General features: G+C 56.2%; 1 protein-coding gene across 1 annotated transcript; it reads left to right on the top strand.

The window, feature by feature from the left end:
- The first annotated feature begins 503 nt into the window (after positions 1-503).
- Positions 504-18,648, top strand: PGAP6 (post-glycosylphosphatidylinositol attachment to proteins 6). The gene is made up of 13 exons (XM_032704393.1): positions 504-600; positions 4,668-4,845; positions 6,386-6,593; positions 6,693-6,826; positions 7,215-7,480; positions 8,636-8,964; positions 9,680-9,773; positions 10,379-10,502; positions 11,102-11,238; positions 13,054-13,232; positions 14,204-14,350; positions 14,753-14,869; positions 15,356-18,648. Exons 1-13 carry the CDS (start codon positions 504-506, stop codon positions 15,650-15,652), a joined length of 2,307 nt encoding a protein of 768 aa, XP_032560284.1. The 3' UTR covers positions 15,653-18,648.
- The last annotated feature ends 214 nt before the right edge of the window (positions 18,649-18,862 follow it).

The following is an 18,862-nucleotide window of genomic DNA, read 5'->3' as shown; positions in this document are numbered from 1 at the left end:
AATCGGACTTTCTAGGAACGAGTATAAAACCACCCTTCAGACTGCAGGGCCGAGCCTCCCCAGTCATTTCCCTTCTGCAGGGCTGAGCGTCCCCAGTGATTTCCCTTCCAAGCGCGGCACAGTGGACTGCCTGGTTATGACCGAGGCATGCTGATATTTGTGATTTCAGCTTAAACCCATCTTAAATCACCATCTGACTCGGCCTTCGCGGCAGCGAGAAGCAAACCCGCGAGGCTCCCACGGGAGCATCACCACCGGCACCACCCCAGGGCCGTCTCCCACGGGGATGCTCCGGTCCCCGGCGGTGGCACTCGGGAGGGCAGCCCCGGCTCCTCGCTCGCCGTGATCGGGAGGCGGTCCCGCGGGGGGGCCGGTCGGGGGCCGGTCCGGGGCCGGTCCGGGGCGGGGCGGGCGGCGGAAGCGGCGGCGGCGGCGGCGGCGCTGCGGGGCGGGCGGCGGGCGGGCGGCGGGGCCGGGGCAGCGGCGGACGGGCGGCCATGGCCATGGCCGGGGCAGCCGGGCCGCCCCTGCCGCGGCTGCTGCTGCTCCTGCTGCAGCTCCTGGCGCTGCCCGCCGGCCGCGGAAACCGCACCGGCCCCGGTGAGTCCCGGCGCGGCGGGAGCGGGGGGGTCGGGGGGGCTCGGCGGGGCCCGGGGGGCGGCCGGCGGGGTCCCGGGAGGGGAGAGGCGGCGGTGGGAAACCGGTTGGGGTGTGTTAGAGGGAGCCCCGGGAGCTGCCCCGCATCCCGCGGCTCCTGCCGGGGTGGCTCGGCGGTGACTTTGGAGTGGTTTCGTGCTCTCCCGAGGGATTCGGGGGCTCCTGAGCATCCCCGGGGGGCAGCGCCTGTGCCGGCCCTGCGGAGCAGCGGCAGGTCGGGCCAGACCCGGAGCGTTCTGCTGTGTTGGCAGCCGTTGTTTTCCTTGGCTTTGCCTTGGTTTTAGGTTACTTTACTTCCAGCGCATCCAGACGGGTGGACGGGAGCGGGGCTTTTGGCAGAGCGGGGGGTGCTGGGGGTGCGGGGGCCGTGTCCCTTCTCTCCGGAGGGTCAGCCAGCTGCTGTGGCGGTGGAGAGGTTTGGGGAGGTGAGGTTGTTCACCTGCTCACCCCGTCGCGGGGGTCGGCTCGTGCTGCCGGTGGTTATCCGCTGTTGATGGTGGTTGTCGCTCCCATACAGTCCGCAGAGCGCGGATTCTGCTCGGGGAGCCAGGGGTGAGATGGCCCCGTGCCCCAGGCCCACCCTGCTCTGGCATCCTGCTCGCTGGGTTCCCAGCCCTTGGAGAGCTCCGCTGTGCCTCAGGTGTGGTGCTGGGTTTGTCCCGGCGCCGTCCCGCCGGCTGTGGGAACGGCTCTGCAGGGAATGCCTCCATAGGGAATGCCTCCGTAGGGTTACGTCTGGGCACTGCCGAAGATCGGCTCCTCCACAGAGGAGCGAGGGGCCCTCGCTCTGCAACATTTCTGGGTGGATTTTCGACCCCGGAGAAAGGAACGGGGTTTTCTGTTACATTGTAAATGGCCAAACATCCTGCCACGTAGTCCTGTCTTGTCTCCAATCGGGCTGAACGTCAACTCCGTAGCTTTAGACAGCGTCTGCTTTGAAATGAGAGCTTCGTCCCTTTGATGGGAAGCCCTGTGAAACCACCAGTCAAGGTATTATTTCCTAAAACTACCATGAGATCATCTTTGGACAAACAAACTCAAGCTGTACGAGGTGACTCTTTACTCTGAAATTGAAATAACGCGTCTCCTTTCAGCATCATCAAGGATTCTACTGCATTCTGTTTCTCTTAAAAGCACTTTTGTTTTGTGCATAATACATTTGAAACCTGCTTATGCAAAATCTGTATGGGAGAGGATGAAAACAGCATCCATTTGACAGGTCCCTTGCTCAGTTTAAAGCTTGTTTTACGTCATGGGACAGTCAAGGGAGACTTTCCAGGTGTTGCCAAGCAGACTGAATAGATTGGGATGGACACATAGGGAGCACAGCTAATACCAGGGTACTCTATCGATGCAAATGGAGTACACACCTCCTCTGCTGTGACCTGTCTTTCTGACTTTTCTCTGCTGATGTTCCGTTTATCTGCCTGTGGTATTTCCTTGTCAGCCCAGGCAGAGGTGCCCTGGGAGTCACATACCTGCTCTCTGGGTGCAGCTGCCCAGTGCAGCCTGTGAGCAGGGGCTCGGCCCTTGTCACCACAAGAAGCTGTTTCTCAGTGGACTTTGTCCACAGCCCCAACTGGTGCTTACCTGGTGACAGGCAGTGTGTGGGCAGGGCAGGTCTGCCTGCCTTTGACCTGCTAATGCGCTGGAGCTCACTCTGTATAATTGACCAGTCCTTAATAAATAGCAGTGCTGATTGCTGGAGTTTTTAATTTTGCAGTCTGCCTGCCCTCTCCTCCCCAAAAAACCACACAAATCATGCTTTGGCTTTGTGAGGACGTGCAGGATGGGTGGTGACCGTGGCCGACAGCTGGTGGGGTTGGAGCAGCAAGTTGTAGGTTGCCTGATGGGACCTGTTGCGTTGAGCAGGACTGCAACCCTAATCATGCCTTGTGTCCCTGCCTACCCTCATCCTGTGCCCAGAGATCTCCATGGACTGCCAGAAAGGAACATGCCAAGTGCATGCAGGGTGTGCTGGGGACATAGACACCACTGATGAAAGCTCCTTTCCATAGGCCTTGTGTGTGAAATGTTCCCGGGCTTGCAGGGGATCACAGCCAGCTCTTGTCCGCAGTCCCCACGCACTGCACTGGAGTTCCAGCCAGGGAGCATTTGCTTGAAAAGCCCCTTTTGTGCATGACCCCGGTGTGGGGACCGCAGTGGGACAGCTCTGCCCACAGGCTGTGGACTCCTGGCTGCCCTGCTCAGGGCTCACCTTCCCCATGACCTTTCCTGCCTCCGTACACTGAGGTGCTCCAAGCTCTGCTCCCTCGGCTGGACCCCGCGGCAAGGTCAGGCGGCCGCGCTCTTCCTCCACAAGCAAATCCTCCAGCTGGCTTGCCTGGCTGGTATTTCTTGCTTTCCTGTTTCCTCCTTTCCCTGCTGGGCTTGCAGGGTGCCCGCAGGCTTTGGCTTGGTAATTTGCCAGGGAGTTAAACCCATGATTACCGTTCCTGTCTCTTTGCGGTGCCGTGGGTGCAGGCCGGTGAGTGTCCTGCTTTGGGGCACAAATCGTAGTTCCTGCTAGGATTAGATCACTCTTGGCAAGAAGTACATCCCAAGGATCTGGTCCCACCTGAGGACTGTTCTCCTCTTTCTCTGGCATCTTTCTTGGGTCCTCTGTGTTTCCAGCATGACCCTGTGCAGCAGTGGAGGAAGGCAAGTTAACCCACAGTCGCTACTTATTCTCTAGTAAAAATGATGAATCTGCCTCTGAAAGGCGCCACAGTTTCTCTTCTCTCCAGAGAATTCCAAAGGAGAAAAGGAGCATCTGGAAGCACTCTGCAGAGATGTGAAGACATATCTTCTACCCCTATGCTGAGTGTTATGAAGCTTGTTTTCGGAGGGTCAGCATGGTCTTGGCTCTGCTGTCTCTGTGCACTTTTATCCCTTTCTCCACTCTGGTGTGATGCTTCTTTTCCAGCCCTGAGTTGCAGTCTGCTTGGTTTCATTAATGTATAACTTTGCAGGTGAAATGATCATCAGGCTGGGGGTGATCTGTAGGAATAGCTGGGCAGAGGGATGGAATGAGGGATAGTTAGTCCTGATGTCACTTTGACTGGGTAGCTGTTGTCCTCTTGCATGCCCTTTCAGCATACCCTGGGGCTGTTCTTGCTATCCCAGCAGCCCTTCTTCCAGCTAGGAAAATCTTTAGAGTTTGGAAGGTACATCTGAAAGCAGAGTTACATTTGCAGCACATGAAATTTTCATCATGTTGTGTGTCACAGGGAGACACTACATGTGCCTGAGCTGAGTAAAATGGATAATCACAAAATGGTTTGGATTGGAAGGGACCCTAAAAATCATCTGTCCCTCTGCCATGGGCAGGGACACCTTCCACTAGCCCAGGTTGCTCCAAGCCCTCTCCAACCTGGCCTTGAACACTTCCAGAGATGGGGCATCCACAGCTTCTCTGGGCAACCTGTCCCAGTGTCTCATCATCCTCACAGGGAAGGATTTCCTCCTAACATCTAATCTAAATCTCCCTTCTTAGTTTAAAACCATGCCCCCCATCCTATCACTCTCTGCCCATGTAAAACATCAGCCCATGCACTGAGCAGACAAACAAGGGCACAGCTCTTGCCTCTTGGCACCATAAACTGCTGCTGGGTCCTGGGCCCCCCCTGTGCTACCTGCACCCATCTGCTCTGCACTGTCTGCCCCAGGGTTTGCTGCTGCCTATTCCATCACCTTCCGCCATCAACCTTTCCTCCTCCCTGGTGTCTCTGGTGGTCTCTCGTCTTCAGAGCACATCTCAGAGCATTGTTTAGGCATCTTTTAGTGCTCTCCTTCTCTGGGTGATGGTTCATTGCAGGGGTGTGGGTGGTTCTGGCTGGGGGAACATCATGGATCATCACATACCTAGTGGGACTGGGATGAGAAATCAGGGACACAAAGGGCCCCTCTCCAGCAAGATTAAGCTTCCTGTGTGCTTCTGTGGGTGGATAAAGCCCTTGAGCCTGCCCTCAGCAGCTCCCCCACCAACTGCTGTGCTCTCTCCCTTCCAGACTCCCTGTATGTCTCCGAGTACTTCTCCCAGAGTGCACAGAAGCTGTCCTTCTACAGCTGGTATGGGAACGCCAAGCTCTTCCACTTCCATGTGCCAGAAGACACTGTGCTGCTCCGTTGGCTCCTGCAGGCATCCCGGGGGAAAGGACCCGAGTGCACCAGCATGGAGATCACAGTGTATGTATATCCCTGTGCCAGGGATTGTCCACATGGGCGTCCTGTTGCCTTGTCCTGGTTGCTCATGCTGGGGCTGGTTGGTTCTAGGAGGCTGGGCATCTGTTCCTCAGCTGCAGGAGCCACAGTTTCTTAACGTACAAGCACTGGATCTATGTTTAAACCTGTAGGAGTGTTTTGTGTTCATGTTGCCAATGAGTCTGGGGCTGCCTGTTAGACCTGCTGTCCAAGAGACCCCTTAGAGATGCTGGAGAGAGCTTCACAGTGAGGATGGTCTGCTGTTCACACAGAGGTGTTCCTGGACCTTTCTGTGCCTGGCAGGACCCTGCACATGGTGCCAAAGGATGTGGCAGGACTACAGGGGGTTTGAGTGCACCCAAACTGATTGAATGTGGACAAACTCCCCAGTACAGAGGAACTGAAGAGACTGGGGGCACTTTGGGAGGGCTGTGGCTGTGTGTGGAGCAGAGGTAGAAGAAGAATGTCATGTCCTGCAAACATAAGAGTGTGAGAAGATTGAAAATGCAATTTCAGTGCAAGAATCGGGGTTAAAGCAGTACTTGACTTGTTGGAAGATTTGAGTTCAAAAACCTGGAAGAATGTTTGGAGGGTAACAGGTTTCCTGGGCAAGTCGTACCCATGGGGACAGGTGGGTCTCTGACACCCACTTCACAGAGGTTTTGGGAGTGACTGAAGCTGCTTGGCTTGTGCTTCCCTGGTCTGTCCTGGGCACAGACCAGTGCTCTTAGAAGCTGCTCTCCTGAGCAGCCTGTCACAGGCTTTCTGCTTCCCAGAAAGGTTTCCTGTCGTTTGGGCATGTGAGGGACAAGACAGCAGCTAAATGATCCCCTAAGAAACGAAGGCTAACCCAGACAAGCTCCAAGGGGTAACAACATAGCACCTGTCACATTTGCTTCCTGGACCCATTACATTGTGCTGCAGAGCAGCCCAAAAGCGAGCAAATTAAATGCCAAATTGACTGAATAAATATCTTGCATGTTACTCAACTGCATGTGTTCCTGCTACTTCAAACACTGCTTATCTGGAAAGCAGAAGTGCTGGGGAACTGAAGTCTGCAATATGGGCCTCCTTGTAAGCATCTTTTTAGTCTGTCTGTCTACCCTTCTTAAAAGAGGAAATAGGAAGATTCAGATCTCAGCTGGAAAATGAAAGCTCTTTGTGGATGGCTTCCCCTATAAGGGGAATTTGCTGACAGTTATAAAGGAGTAGTCTTGCAGCTGGGGCTTAACCTTAGTAAGTGTTGGAAATTTGCTTCCAGGCTTGATGGAACCATGTTAATCCTTATCTTAATAATCAGCCAAGTTACAGCAATCTCTAAATAAATCCTGGATAAGCTAATAGCAGCCAGTCCTCACCAGATGAAAACGAGGGCTCCTGTGTTCCACTTGGAAATGTGGGGGTTTCCAGCCTGCCCCCTCTCTGATCCCAGGCCAACCTGGGTGTCCTCTGAGTCTGTATCCCATTTTATCTTTCCAGTGTGCGTAAGCCCCTCGGTTCACTGGCACTCTGGTTTCTCTCACAGGCACTTTTGCCACGGAGCCCCTCCCGTGATTAACCCCCTGGGCACTCGCTTCCCTGCCAACGCCACCGTCCGTCCTTCCTACAACATCAGCATCGCCCTGAGCAGTGCTGTGCAGAACACCACCTTCGTGAACGTCACCACCCCCGCTGCAGGGGACTGGTTCATCGCTGCCCACCTGCCCGAGGCCGCCGGCAGGATCGAGGTGAAGGTGAGGAGGGTCCTGCCAAGCGAGGGTCCCGGCCACATGGCCCTGCCCGGTGTGTCTCCTCACAGCCACAGCTGACCCCTGTGCTCTCCCCTCCTGCAGGGTTTCTCCACTCCATGCCCCTATATGTTCCAGGCAGATATGTTTGTGCTCAGACTCACTGATATGCCTGTCCTGGAGCCTGGTGTTCCCATGCCACACACTGTTGTCTCGCCTGCTAAGCCACTGCATGTCAAGTGAGTGAGGGCAGCGGGTGGACAGAGGGGCATGGGAGGGGAGGGAGGGATTTCCCAAGGGAGCTGCTTAGGGGGAAGCCACTGTTGTTCCCAGGTGGGGCTGGAGCTGTGGGGTGTCTCTGAGCCTGTCTGCTGAGCCCCCTGCAGCAGTGGTAGGGTTTGCACGGGGAGCACACGAGCACCCTTCTCCAAGTCTTCCCACGTGGTCATAGAGGTTCGACTGCAGGAATTTTAGTTCTTTGAGATGTTTCCCTCGGGAAGGATTTTCACACCACCAACCAGGGCAGTCTAGTTCTCGCCACAAAGCCCTGGGGACTTTGGTGGTGGGTCATGGCTGGCTTACACTGAGAGTATAAGCTCTGCAAAGTGCTGTTCCCTCCTCCCGCAGGGTCTTTGTCCCCAAACACGCCGCGGGGATGCAGTTCCAGCTGCGGAGCTGCCTGACAAGTGACCAGAAAGCGTGTGCTGTGCGGGTAGTGCTGGGCTCCATCACACTGCCCCAGTCCTTCCAGAAGACCCTCACCTGCACAGGGAGTGCAAACTGCAGCCTGGCCCTGGACTCGCCCCCCTGGGAGAAGTGGCTGCAGATCATGGTGGAGAGTCTCGGCACTGCCAACGCCAGCGTGTCCTTGGAGATGCTGGCTTCTTTCACAGGTGGGATCCCGCTTCCTCCAGCCCTGTGGAAAGGACCAGAGGGAACTTTGTGTCTGCTGTGTCTCTCTTGGGCCTTTGCTTGCCTGGCTGTGGTGGCCTGCATCCCCCAGCATGCTGGTTGCTTCCTCTTGGAGGCCCAAGGCCTAATCGTTGCTTTGGGGTCAAAAGTGAAGGCTCCAATGCCCACTCCAGAGTGATACCTGCTAGAGCTGCCTGTTTTGGAAATGCCTGAGAAATTCAGGGTCTCTGAAGCAATGACCTTTTCCAAAGGTTGTTTGGGAAGCAGTGGCTGGCTTAAGATTTGGTGTGAAGAATAGTTTGGGGTGGGTGTACCAGACTAATGCTGTGTTGACTATCAGTTGGCCACAAGCAGGCTACGGACAGGAAACCATCTCACAGAGGTTTACTTGGAGAAATGTCTGGGGTTGTGGTGAGGGGATGTCGCCATTTCAGGTGACACCTTGTGACTCAGGGGGTCACAAGTCCCTTGTGGTGTCTTTGCATCCTATTACCTGACCATAATCCCTATTTGACTGCTGGAAGCTCACCAACTAGGTACATTTTTAAAGCTTTCTTCTGCTGGGGGTTCTGCCATCCCCTCCTCAAAGCAGAGCCTCATCCTGTGTGCTGGAAGGCTTGGCACAGGTGTTAGAGGGGAGCACAAGAGTCTTTGGGAGCAATGGACAGGCTCCAGCGCTGGGACTCAGCTCCATCTGCCATGATGGCTTGTGCCTGTAGCTTCACGGGGTTGGCTTCTCCTTTCTGCTCAGCCTTGTCTGCTCATGTTTGGGGAGCTGGGAGAGACTTTTATGCAGCCTGTGGCTCTGGGACAGCTGAGTGCTCAGCTCTGCTGCTGGCTAGTGAGTAGTCCCTGGGTACCTTGATGATGCTGTGTTATCCCTTCTTCTCTTCCCCCGTCCCTGCAGCTCCAGGGTGCTTCCACCCACTGTACTGCTGTCTGGCTTCCAGCAGTGTCCCAGCTTGTGGATGCTCCCCCTGCAGAGGTGGTGCCTTTCCGGGGCTGCAGCCAGTGCTGCAGTGCATGAACACCCCCCTAGTTTGTGCTATCACTTGGAGGGCTGGAGCTGCTGGGGTCTGCCTGGGTGAGGTGCTGGTCCTGGCTGTGCTGATTCCTCTCCTTCTTATGCTTTACAGTTTGCAGACCAGGAAGCGCCAGTTCCTTCCTTAACTTCATCAGCCTAAACCAGAGCCAGGCTGGTGCCAGGCCAGGTACCACAGGGGCAGCAGGGAGCTCTGCTCAGGCTGCTGGAGAGGCTCCACGCAACACATCTGGCCAGAGGAGCTCCTGCCTGCAGAACCAGCCCGTGGTCCGTGAGGACCTGGACGTTGTGTCCGTGCGCTACAGGCTCCTCAACGGTCCCAGCGTGCCCGTGAACTCCCTGTCCCCGACCCTGCTCCTGCTCAACCTGAACACTGGCATGGACAGCGGGGGCTCCCTCGTGGTCAGTCTCCTGCTTAACAAGGTGCGGGGGCTGATTGATGATTGTGCCCCCTTTGCAGGGCTTTGTCCCTGCTCCTGGGCGGGTTTGCCAGCACACTCCAGGGGCTGTGGGACTACTTCTCTTTCTTTCTGTTGCTGCAAAACACTCTGAGCCTGTTCTAGCTGCTTCCAGCATGTCCCACCTGCCAGCTCCAATTCGAATGCCACAGCTTGCGGCATGTCGCGGCAGTGACGCAGAGGAGACAAAACGGGAAGCAGCTGCAGTGCCATCTTCTCCACGGGAGCCTGGCACCTTGCCACCAGGAGAGGAGGCTGAGCAGGGAAACCCAGGGATGTTCCTGCCCAAGTCACTGATTCCCAGGCTCCTTCAGGGACCCCCCCAAAATCAGCCACCTGAAATTCATGAAACTTCCCAAGGGCTGGAGCAGGGCTCAGCCCTGATGTCCTGCAGCCTCTGGCTTGTGCCACCCTGTGGTGGTGTTGAAGTGATGGGTGAGTGTCCCAGCTTTCGGGCAGTTCCCCCGTGAGGGTCTCTTGCCTTTTAGCCACTACATAACACAGTGGCAGCACAGGGTGAGGTGAACATGGGTTTGGTCAGAAACCTGCTGAATTGATGATGGGTGACCTGCAGGATTTACTGTCACTGCTCCCATCTGCCGTGGGCCCTGTGGGAGACGAATGGTGCAGGGGGATGGCACTGGGGTGCTGTGACATGGGACACTGCTCTGTTTGCACAGACATCTGTGAGCCTGGTCAATGCCACCGTGGTTGGATGTGTGAGTGCTGCCTCCCCGGTGCTGTCCCTCAACGCCACACGGAACTGCAGCACAGGTAGGAGAGGCTGGCACCTGCCACCAGCTCAGCTGGTCATCTCACTGCTCTGCTTTTAGACCTCATGGGCTGTCAGCTGACTCAGGGCTTTATGGGGTGTCCCAGGGAAACTGATTTTGAACTGACTCAGGACTTTGTGGGGCGTCCCAGGGCAGCTGATTTTGGCACAAACCCTCCTGAGGTCTTTGTGCTGGCACATTCCCAGGGTGCTGGGGTGCAGGTGGTGGTTTGGCACCAGGAGTTAGCCTCCACCAAAGGAAGGTCTGGTTACCAGCTGGGGCTCTTCCAGCCTTCTTAGCAGGAGGTTTGGGGATGGTCAAGCCATTGCTGGTGTGCAGAGAAGCTAAGCTCTGCACTGGAGGAGTAGCCAAGACAACAGGCTGTTCCACGTGCCCTGTGCTGTGCAGACAGGTATTGAGAATTGAGATGAATGAAAAAACAAGGGTCTTGGGAGCAGGGGTCCTCTCCATCCCCCTGGTGCCTCCTAAGCATGGGAGCAAGGAGCCACTGGAGCATCTGATTCCTGTGTGATCAGTCTCAGCCTGGGGTTGTTGTGGGCCCTTCTTCCCAAGTCTGGTCCATCACAGCACCCTGTTTCCTTCCAGCTTTTTCCCAGGGCTACCCTCTGAGCGTGAGCACATCCTCTGCAGAGGCAATGCTGATTGTCCTGTACCCTCAGACTGATGACTGGTTCCTGTCCCTACAGCTGCTCTGCCCGAAGGGCCAGGGGTGAGTCTGGTGTGTCATCCCACCCTGGGGCCTGTTCAGAGCACTCTGCCTCCAAATCCCACTGGCCTTGGCTTGTGTGAGCAAAACTGACCCTCTGTCCTCACCTCTGGGAGGGGGGAGGCAGTGGGCACCCAAACAGCTTAACCGGTGTCAAGCTGGCACATATCATGCAGACTGCAGATGGCAGAGCCTGCCTGGGTGAGCTTCCCCTTCCCCTGGTGGATTTTGAGGTGATAAATTGGGAAATAATTGCTGCTGTCACCCTTTTGGGAGGTCTCAGAGATGCAAGCAGCTGTGCCCATACTCCTGCAGTTTGCCTCTCTGCTAGTTTTCTGCCTGCTGGGATGAGTGCAAGATGTAAAAGAGTGGTGGTGACACTGGTCTGTCATGGGGGTCTGGGGAGAGCTGACACCCACCTGGACATCAGTTTGGCAGTCCAGGTGAAGAGGGAGTAGACTCTGCTCTGAGGTCGTAGGAGGGATGGAGCAAATCTCGAAATAGCAGGGATCTTGCATGCAGGGGCATAGTTAGACCCTCGGGAGCAGGGCTCAGGGCTGCCCAAAGGTCTGGGGTGCCAAGGGGACCTGCTGTCCTTGCAGAGAATGTCCCAGTGCAGAAGCCAAAGTGACGGTGTTCGCGTACCTCACCCCCTGCTTCAACGACTGCGGCCCCTACGGGCAGTGCAGCCTCCTGAGGAGACACGGGTACCTCTACGCTGCCTGCAGCTGCAAGGCTGGTGAGTGCATTTTCCTGAGGACACTTTGTAGGGTGGTGGTGCTTGGGATGGGGAGCCTGGGGTCTGCCGCGGCTGCCAGCATCACAGCGCCCAGGGAAGCACACTCTGGGGAAACACAGGGCACCCCAAGGGTGATGGGGAATTGGGCTTGGAGGCTCCCCAGGGCTTGGAGAGGTGTTTCTGAGCATCCCCAGAGAGATTAGGGAGCTTGAAAATGCCTGTGTCGGAGTCTGTGCCTTTCAGGGAGGTTTGCTGTGTAGGTTCCTGGTATGGGATACAGTGAGTCCCTGTCTGTCTCCTGCCAAAAGCCTTAGACTCGGAGGTGCCCCTGGAGGAGGAACATCTGTGTCAGCTGCTAATTATCTTAATGGCCTGAGAGGATGGTGCAGTCTGTGCTGTGGGGAAGATGAGCTCTGCTGTGCTTGGGTGGCTCCGTGTACCTGTTCTCAGCAGAAGGACAAGGCAAACTGTGGTTCCCTGCTGCTCTGGGCCTGAGCCAGGACCTCCCTGCTGCAGTGCTGATGATGGGTGAGGAGCGAGAGGGAGAGCAGCATCCTAATTTCCCCGAGGGCTGCCAGGTTCTGGGAAGTACAGAGCACCTCAAGGGAACTGGGGAATCAGGCTGAGGACAGCTTTACGCTGAATCACTTGCAGCAAAATGCCCCATCTGCATATTGGTGATCCAGAAATAAACCAGGGAGAGCAGCTTCCCTGCTGCTCTCCAGGGGCAGAGCTGCTCTAGTGACTCTGGAATGGGATGGATGTTACTTTTAACTAAGCTCCTTGACCGTGGAGTGCCTGCACATCCCTCATCTGCCCTGAGGCTGACCTCCTTTCCTCAGAAGGAGGGCATGGGCATCTTAATCTTTAATTAAAATCATTTCAATAATAAAAAAATGCAGATTCGTGTTTATAGAGGCTGTCTCAGTTCAGTCCTTGGTATCCAGTCAGAGGCTGAGAATTGTGCCCTGTGCCAGGCACCGTCCTTTAGGAAATTTTCACTCCCGCCATCCTGTGCAGCCCTGGATGTCACCGTGGGCTGAGGCAGTGGGTTTGTTCACCTTGGAGGAGTTGGAGTGGGATCAAATTGCACTTTCTGCTGCCCACGGGGTTACAGGGACCCTGGAACTGGCTCTGCAGGGGGAGCACAGGGAAGGGCAGGAGCCCACAGACATAGGCTGCAGCAAGGAGGCTTCCACCTAAATCAAAGACTAATCTTTTCCCCCTCAGGCTGTTTGTCTTTGCACAGTATCCAGGTCTCCATCCTTGGAGATCTTAAAAAGTCAGTTGGACAAGGCCCAGAGCAGCCTGACCTGGGTTTGGGGTCTGCCCTGCCGTTACAGGTGGTAGGAGAGAAGCCCAATGGCTTCGTCAGTGCTGGGGATCATTCTCCACCCTGATTCCTGGGACCTGTAGGGATCTTGCACCCAGCTCATACCATCATGTGAAGCATCCGAGCCTTGAATGCTGTTTCACAGCAAGGAGCATGTGTGTTGAGTTGCTGTGGGGATGGAAAGCACCAGTCTGGGTGTAGGATGGCCTCTGCTACGTGGGAACAACCTGGGGGATGTCCTCAGAGCAGACATGGAGCTCTGCTGGGGTTCCCCAACTTTCCACAGCAGAGCATGTGATGAGTAACGAGACCCTCCTGAGGACTGTGAGTGGCTGATGGAGCGAGGGAGAGGAGGCTCTGGGATAGTCCAAGGGTGTGACTGCAGCTCCTGAGGCATCCCAGGCTGGGGGCTGTGGGATGACAAGGTAGGGCCTTGTCAAAGTAGGGCCTGTGAGATCCACAGAAGCCTCTCTGCTCTGCAGGTTGGGGTGGGTGGAGCTGCACGGACGACACCAAGGCCCAGTCCATCGGGGCACAGAACTTGGCCACCCTCCTGCTCACCCTGAGCAACCTCATGTTCCTGCCAGCCATAGCAGTCGCTGTCTATCGCTACTACCTGGTGGAGGCCTCTGTCTACACCTACACCATGTTCTTCTCCACGGTAGGGACTGCCTTCTGTCGGGTCCCCCTCCATCTCCCCCTGGGCATTGGGAATGCTGCACTAGAGAGAAGTCCTTGGTGGAGCAGCCCATCCTGGAGCTCCACAGGGAGCTTCTAGGATCATTAGACAAGCACTTCCATGGACATGTCATGGAATCATGGAATTATGTTAAGGGGTTGGAATGGACCTTAAAGATCATCTGGTCTCAACCACCCTGTGCCATGGGCAGGGACATCTCCAACTAGACCAGGTACTTCAAGGCCTTATCCAACCTGGCTTTGAACACTGCCAGGGTTGGGGCATCCACAGCCTCCCTGGGCAACCTGTTCCAGTGTCTAACCATGCTCACAGTAAAAAATTTCTTCCTAATATTTAACCTAAATTTCCCGTCTTTCAATTTGTACCCATTACTCCTGGTTCTGTCACTACAGTTCCTGATGCAGGAACTGTAGTGACTATATTAGTGACTATGCAGGCTATATTTCCTATAGCCCCCTTCAAATACTGGAAGGTTGCTGTGGAGTCTCCATGCAACCTTCACTTCTCCAGGCTGAACAGCCCCAACATTCTCAGCCTGTCTTTGTAGGGGTGCTGCTCCACTCCTCTTACCACTTCGTGGCCTTCTCTGGACTTGTTCCAACAACATGTTCCAGAGCTGGAATGGGTGTTCTTTTCCCTGGGATCTTCAGCCCACACTGAGGGTGCTCATATTTGGGGCTGGGACCCCAGGGATGGAGTTGGGGTTGGAGCATTTTGCACTGGAAGGTGCTGTCCCAGGAGCTCCTGGCTGCTGCTGGGAGGGTGCAGGTTGATGTTTGTTCTTACTCGCTTTCCATAATGCCACAGTGGTTTGGTGGAGCTTCCTGGAGGCACTGCCTGCTGTGGGCTGAGCCTTCTCCTGCCTCTCCTTCCCAGAGCACCGTGTGGTGCTGCTGGATCCACCTGACCTTTGCTGTTGTCCCTGGCTGCAGTTCTACCACGCGTGTGACCAGCCGGGCGTTGCAGTGATGTGCATCATGGACTACGACACGCTCCAGTACTGTGACTTCCTGGGCTCCGTGGTGTCCATCTGGGTGACCATCCTGTGCATGGCCCGGGTGAAGAAGATCCTGAAATACGTGAGTGTCAGGTAACCCCGCGTGGCCCGGCCAGCCCTGAGCCAGCCAAGCCACAGGTGGCCACGCTGAGCCCTCTCACCTCTGTATTTTAATGACCAGCCTGGTGACAAAGCCTGTTTGTCACCCAGTGCCACCCTGATTTTTAAACCAGTGGGTTTGTTTTGTCCCAGGAGTTTGGCTCGTGAACCTGCATGCTTGGAGGGACTGGGCATGAAGGGATGGAAGTTTGGGGGAAAGGTTTGTGGGTTCTCTGGTTTCTCCATCTGAAGGTGTTTCTCCCGACTCTTGCATGGATGCAGGGCTGGGTGGCCAGGAGAAGAGGTCCTCCCTGCCTCTGGCATGGCTGGCTGTGCTCTGGCAGCAGATGAGCTACTGGTGGTAGTGGTGGTGTCTCTTTTCCAGGTCCTTTTCATCTTGGGGACCTTGTTAATTGCCATGTCCCTGCAGCTGGATCGCAGAGGGGTGTGGAACATGATGGGTCCCTGCCTCTTCGCCCTCGTCATCATGATTGCAGCGTGGGTAAGTGAGGGCAGCCAGGCAGGACCTGCTGCCCTTTGCTCCCCTGCAGAGACTGATGGCAGCAGAGCAGCCCCAAGGCTCCAGCCCATCCACAGGCATGGCTTGGTCACCTTGAAACACCCAGGTGGAAAGGGCAGGGCAAGGGATTCACCTTCCAGTCCTCCACTAGCCGAGAAATTCCAGAAATCCCTTGGTTCTGGGTCTCAGCACAGTCCAGTGAGTGCACACCTGGAGCTGCAGCACTGTCCCAAAGCACTTGGCTGGTGCCCTGGCCAGGACCTATGGCATCTGTGCTGGGCTTTGGTGCCACAGCTGGAGGGGGCCTTTTGCACACAAGAGAAGGGCCCAAGAAGGGGAGAGGCCGCATTTCTCAGGGGCAGCAGGCACACCCTGTTGCTGAGAGGCTGGCAGATGCTCCAGGGTCGGGCAGATCCTGCCTGAGCTTCTGCTTGGCTGCTCAAGCCCTCTGTGCTCTGACCCTCCCAGGTTCACCACGGAACCAAACGCAGACACTGCTACCCCTCCTCCTGGAAGCGCTGGGTCTTCTACCTCCTCCCAGGGATCACCTTGGCTTTCATTGCCATCTCAGTGTATGCATTCATGGAAACCAATGAGAACTACTACTACACCCACAGCATCTGGCACGTGCTGGTGGCCTGCAGTGTCGCTTTCCTGCTCCCTCCTCGGGACAAGCATAAGAAGCCCTGGGCTTGGTCCAAGAAGCTCACTTGTCGCTACCAGATCTGCCAGAACGACCGTGAGGAGCTCTACGCTGTGACCTGACCTGCCCAGCTCCCTCTCGTGGGGGTGGAGGGCTGGGGAAGCTGCTCTTTGCCTGGGCTGCCCCTCGCACGTGGTCAATCCTCTTACTGCTCATCCCCTGGCCAGGCGGGCCCAGTGTGGACCGGGTTTAAAGGTGAAGATGGTGGGCTGGTCTTGTGGAGACAAGTTTGAGGCCACCTCTGCTTTTCTGCTGGGATAGGGCAGGCTCTTCATGGTTCCAGATCAAGGAATAGCCTGTCCCCCACCTCCCCATGGCCCTGGGGGAAATCGCCAACCCTTTTCCCCCCCTGCTGCATCCATGAGGCTTGGGCTTTGCCCACGCTGAGCTGGAGCCAAGGCTTTGGCTGCTGGGCTCTTCTCTCTGCCCCCTGTCCTGGCAGAGGCCTGTGGGACAGGGCTTCCCCTGCCATCCTGCAGTCAGCATTTGAACCCAAGAGAAGTTCTTCTGATCTGGGGGGCAAATGCTGCTGCATGCCCTTGGTGCTGATGGGGAGGGAGGGAGCTGATTTCTGGGAGTGGTGGACCCTTGGCCTCAGCCTCCACTGGGGTCTGGAGCCTCTCTCCCTGTGAAACAGGTGCTGCTGCTCTTACCTGGTCCTGATTCTGGGAGGGAAGAATGAGGCTGGGACTTGGGCCCTGGATTCAGGATCAGACTTGACACGAATGTGAAAAACCCCATGTGGGGACATGCAAGAGGCAGCAGTGGCATCTCAGCCAGAGCTGTGAAACCTGCAGCAGTGCAGGGTTTAGTGTAAGTTTAACTTGAGCTCTGTAAGGATCCAGGCTGCTGGTGTTCAGGGATTCACTGTTTTCCTCCTTTTCGGGTGGTTTGGCGTGGGCAGAGCTCTGCCTGGGTGGTCCAGGATGGTGCCTGAGCTGTACAGCCCTGCTTCTCCAGCCTGCTGTGCCTCAGAGGCTGGATGTGCTGCAGAGTCCTGGCTGATCTGAGGCCACTGCAGGTGTCCCACCCTGGCCAGGAGCATCACCATGGTCTCCCGAGGTGGCCATGGTCTCCTTTGCAGCGTCTGTCTCACCTTAGCCTTACTTTAGGGCACGCAGAAAGCAAGGGCAGAAACTTGGGCAACCAGGGAAGTTGTCTTTGCCCATCCTTAATCTACAGAAAAGGGCTCAAATCCATCGTTCCTTGCTGGTTTCATTCCAGCTGTGGTTGGTCTGGTGTGCGCTGCTGGGAGCCCCTCAGGTGGCTTTGGGGAGGAAAGAGCTACTAATGAAGGATTTGCCTCCTCGGGGTTATTTCTTTGCTTTGAAGAGCGCCCAGCTCAGCTCTGCACTTTATCCCTCTGCCTCCCCTTCCTCTGCAAACTCCCACTTTTTAAGCAGATGCAGGACAAGTGAAGGACACTTGTCTCTACCCAGCAGTGTCACCCCCCCATCACCACCCGTGTTCCCCGTCTTTCATTTGCTGCTGCCATCCAGGACAGCACGGCAGGAGGGGGTATGTTGGGCCCTCAGGGCTTCCTCCAACTTTGACCACTTTTAGGCACTTTTTTCCCCCTGTCTTGGTTTGCACAGCGGCATTGTGGCCCCAGCACTGTGGAACTGACTGCCGCTCCTTCACAGCCGTGCCGTCCGTGCCAGGCCACCAGTGTGACCTGGGGATCACCAGTGTGACCTGGGTGTGCTGCCAGTGTGACCCAGATGGCACTGGTGTTGACATGGGTGCTGTTGGTGTGACCCAGGTGCCACCAGTGTGGCTGCGTGCTGCCAGTGTGATCCAGGTTCCACTGGTGTGACCTGCCTGCCACCAGCATGACCCAGCAGCTACCACTGTGATCTGGGCACTGCTGGTGTGAGCCAGGTGCCACCAGTGTGACCTGGGTGCTGCCAGTGTGACCTGGGTGCCACCAGTGTGACCCAGGTGCCACCAATGTGACCTGGGTGCTGCCAGTGTGACCCAGGTGCTGCCAGTGTGACCTGGGTGCCACCAGTGTGACCCAGGTGCCACCAATGTGACCTAGGTGCTGCCAGTGTGACCCAGGTTACCTTGGTGTGTCTGTGTGCTGCGAGTGTGACCCAGGTTCCACTCATGTGACCTGGGTGCCACCGGTGAGATCTGGGTGCTGCCAGTGTGACCCAGGTGCCAGCGTCGTGACCTGGATGCTGTCAGTGTGACCTGGGCACCACCAGCGTGACCCAGGTGCCGCCAGTGTGACCTGGGTGCTGCTGGTGTGACCCAGGTGCCACCAGTGTGGGTGTGTGCTGCCAGGGTGACGTGATGCCACTGGTATGGCCGGGTGTCACCAGTTACCATAGAAAGCAATAATTCCTCATCGGGCCTTTCCCTTCAGGGATTTACGTGCTGGAAGCAGGAGAAGCTTTGGGGTGAGAAATCCCACTGACATGATTGTTTATTTTTTGTTTGATTGTTCGTTCTGCTTTGCCCTCCCACTGCTGGCCTGGCCCGAGCTTGGGTTGGTACCTGCAGGAGAAAGGGGGGTGTTAATTATTCCGGGTAAAATCTGAGCAAATTCCTGTGTCTGGGGAAAAAAAAAAAAAAAAAAAGGTTATTTTTTTCTTTGCTGTTAATACCTGTGATTATTTTATACGGTAAATTTTAAAGCTTACGGTTTTATAATTTAATAAAGGTGACGGTATTTGCGGGCAGGCACGTGGTGGCTGCAGTCACAGAATCACAGAATTATTGGGGTTGGAAGTGACCTCTGGAGATCATCCAGTTCAACCTGGAGCAGGTGACACAGGAACGAGTCCAGGTGGGTTTGGAATGTCTCCGGAGAGGGAGATTCCACGCCCTCCCTGGGCACCTGTCCCCGTGCTGTGACATCCTCAGTGTGAAGAAGTTCTTCTGCACAGAATCACTGAATATCCTGAGCTGGGAGGGACCCACAGGGATCATCAAATCCACCTCCTGGCTCTACACAGGACAGCCCAACAATGCCACCCTGTCCCTGACAGCCCTGTCCGAAAACTTCTTGGCCTCTTGGTAGCTTTAGACCTGCACTAAAACATTCACAGCAGCAGCTCTTGAGCCTGGAGGAGACTGAGGGGAGACCAACTCAGGCCGTTGCCCTGGGGAGCCTGTTCAGTGCCCGAGCACCCTCTGGGGGGAAGAACCTTCCCCTGGCATCCAACCAAACGTCCCCTGACACAGCTCCAGGCCGTTCCCACGAGCGTGCTGAGGTGCAACTCCTGTGTTTTAGTTCGGCCCATCGCTCGTCCTGTCTCTCGGCT

This window comes from Chiroxiphia lanceolata, chromosome 16 (genome assembly GCF_009829145.1).
Source record: "Chiroxiphia lanceolata isolate bChiLan1 chromosome 16, bChiLan1.pri, whole genome shotgun sequence".
NCBI classification, from domain to species: Eukaryota; Metazoa; Chordata; class Aves; order Passeriformes; family Pipridae; genus Chiroxiphia; species Chiroxiphia lanceolata.
The sequence above is the reverse complement of the archived record's forward strand: the minus strand, read 5'-3'. Positions and strand labels throughout refer to the sequence as shown.

Bases quoted from the DNA above. Each gene is read 5' to 3' on its own strand.
- PGAP6 (XM_032704393.1), top strand. From the start codon at position 504: ATGGCCGGGGCAGCCGGGCCGCCCCTGCCGCGGCTGCTGCTGCTCCTG. The intron at 6,594-6,692 runs GTGAGGAGGGTC...CCCCTCCTGCAG, and splicing joins CCGGCAGGATCGAGGTGAAG to GGTTTCTCCACTCCATGCCC. The intron at 7,481-8,635 runs GTGGGATCCCGC...TATGCTTTACAG, and splicing joins GATGCTGGCTTCTTTCACAG to TTTGCAGACCAGGAAGCGCC.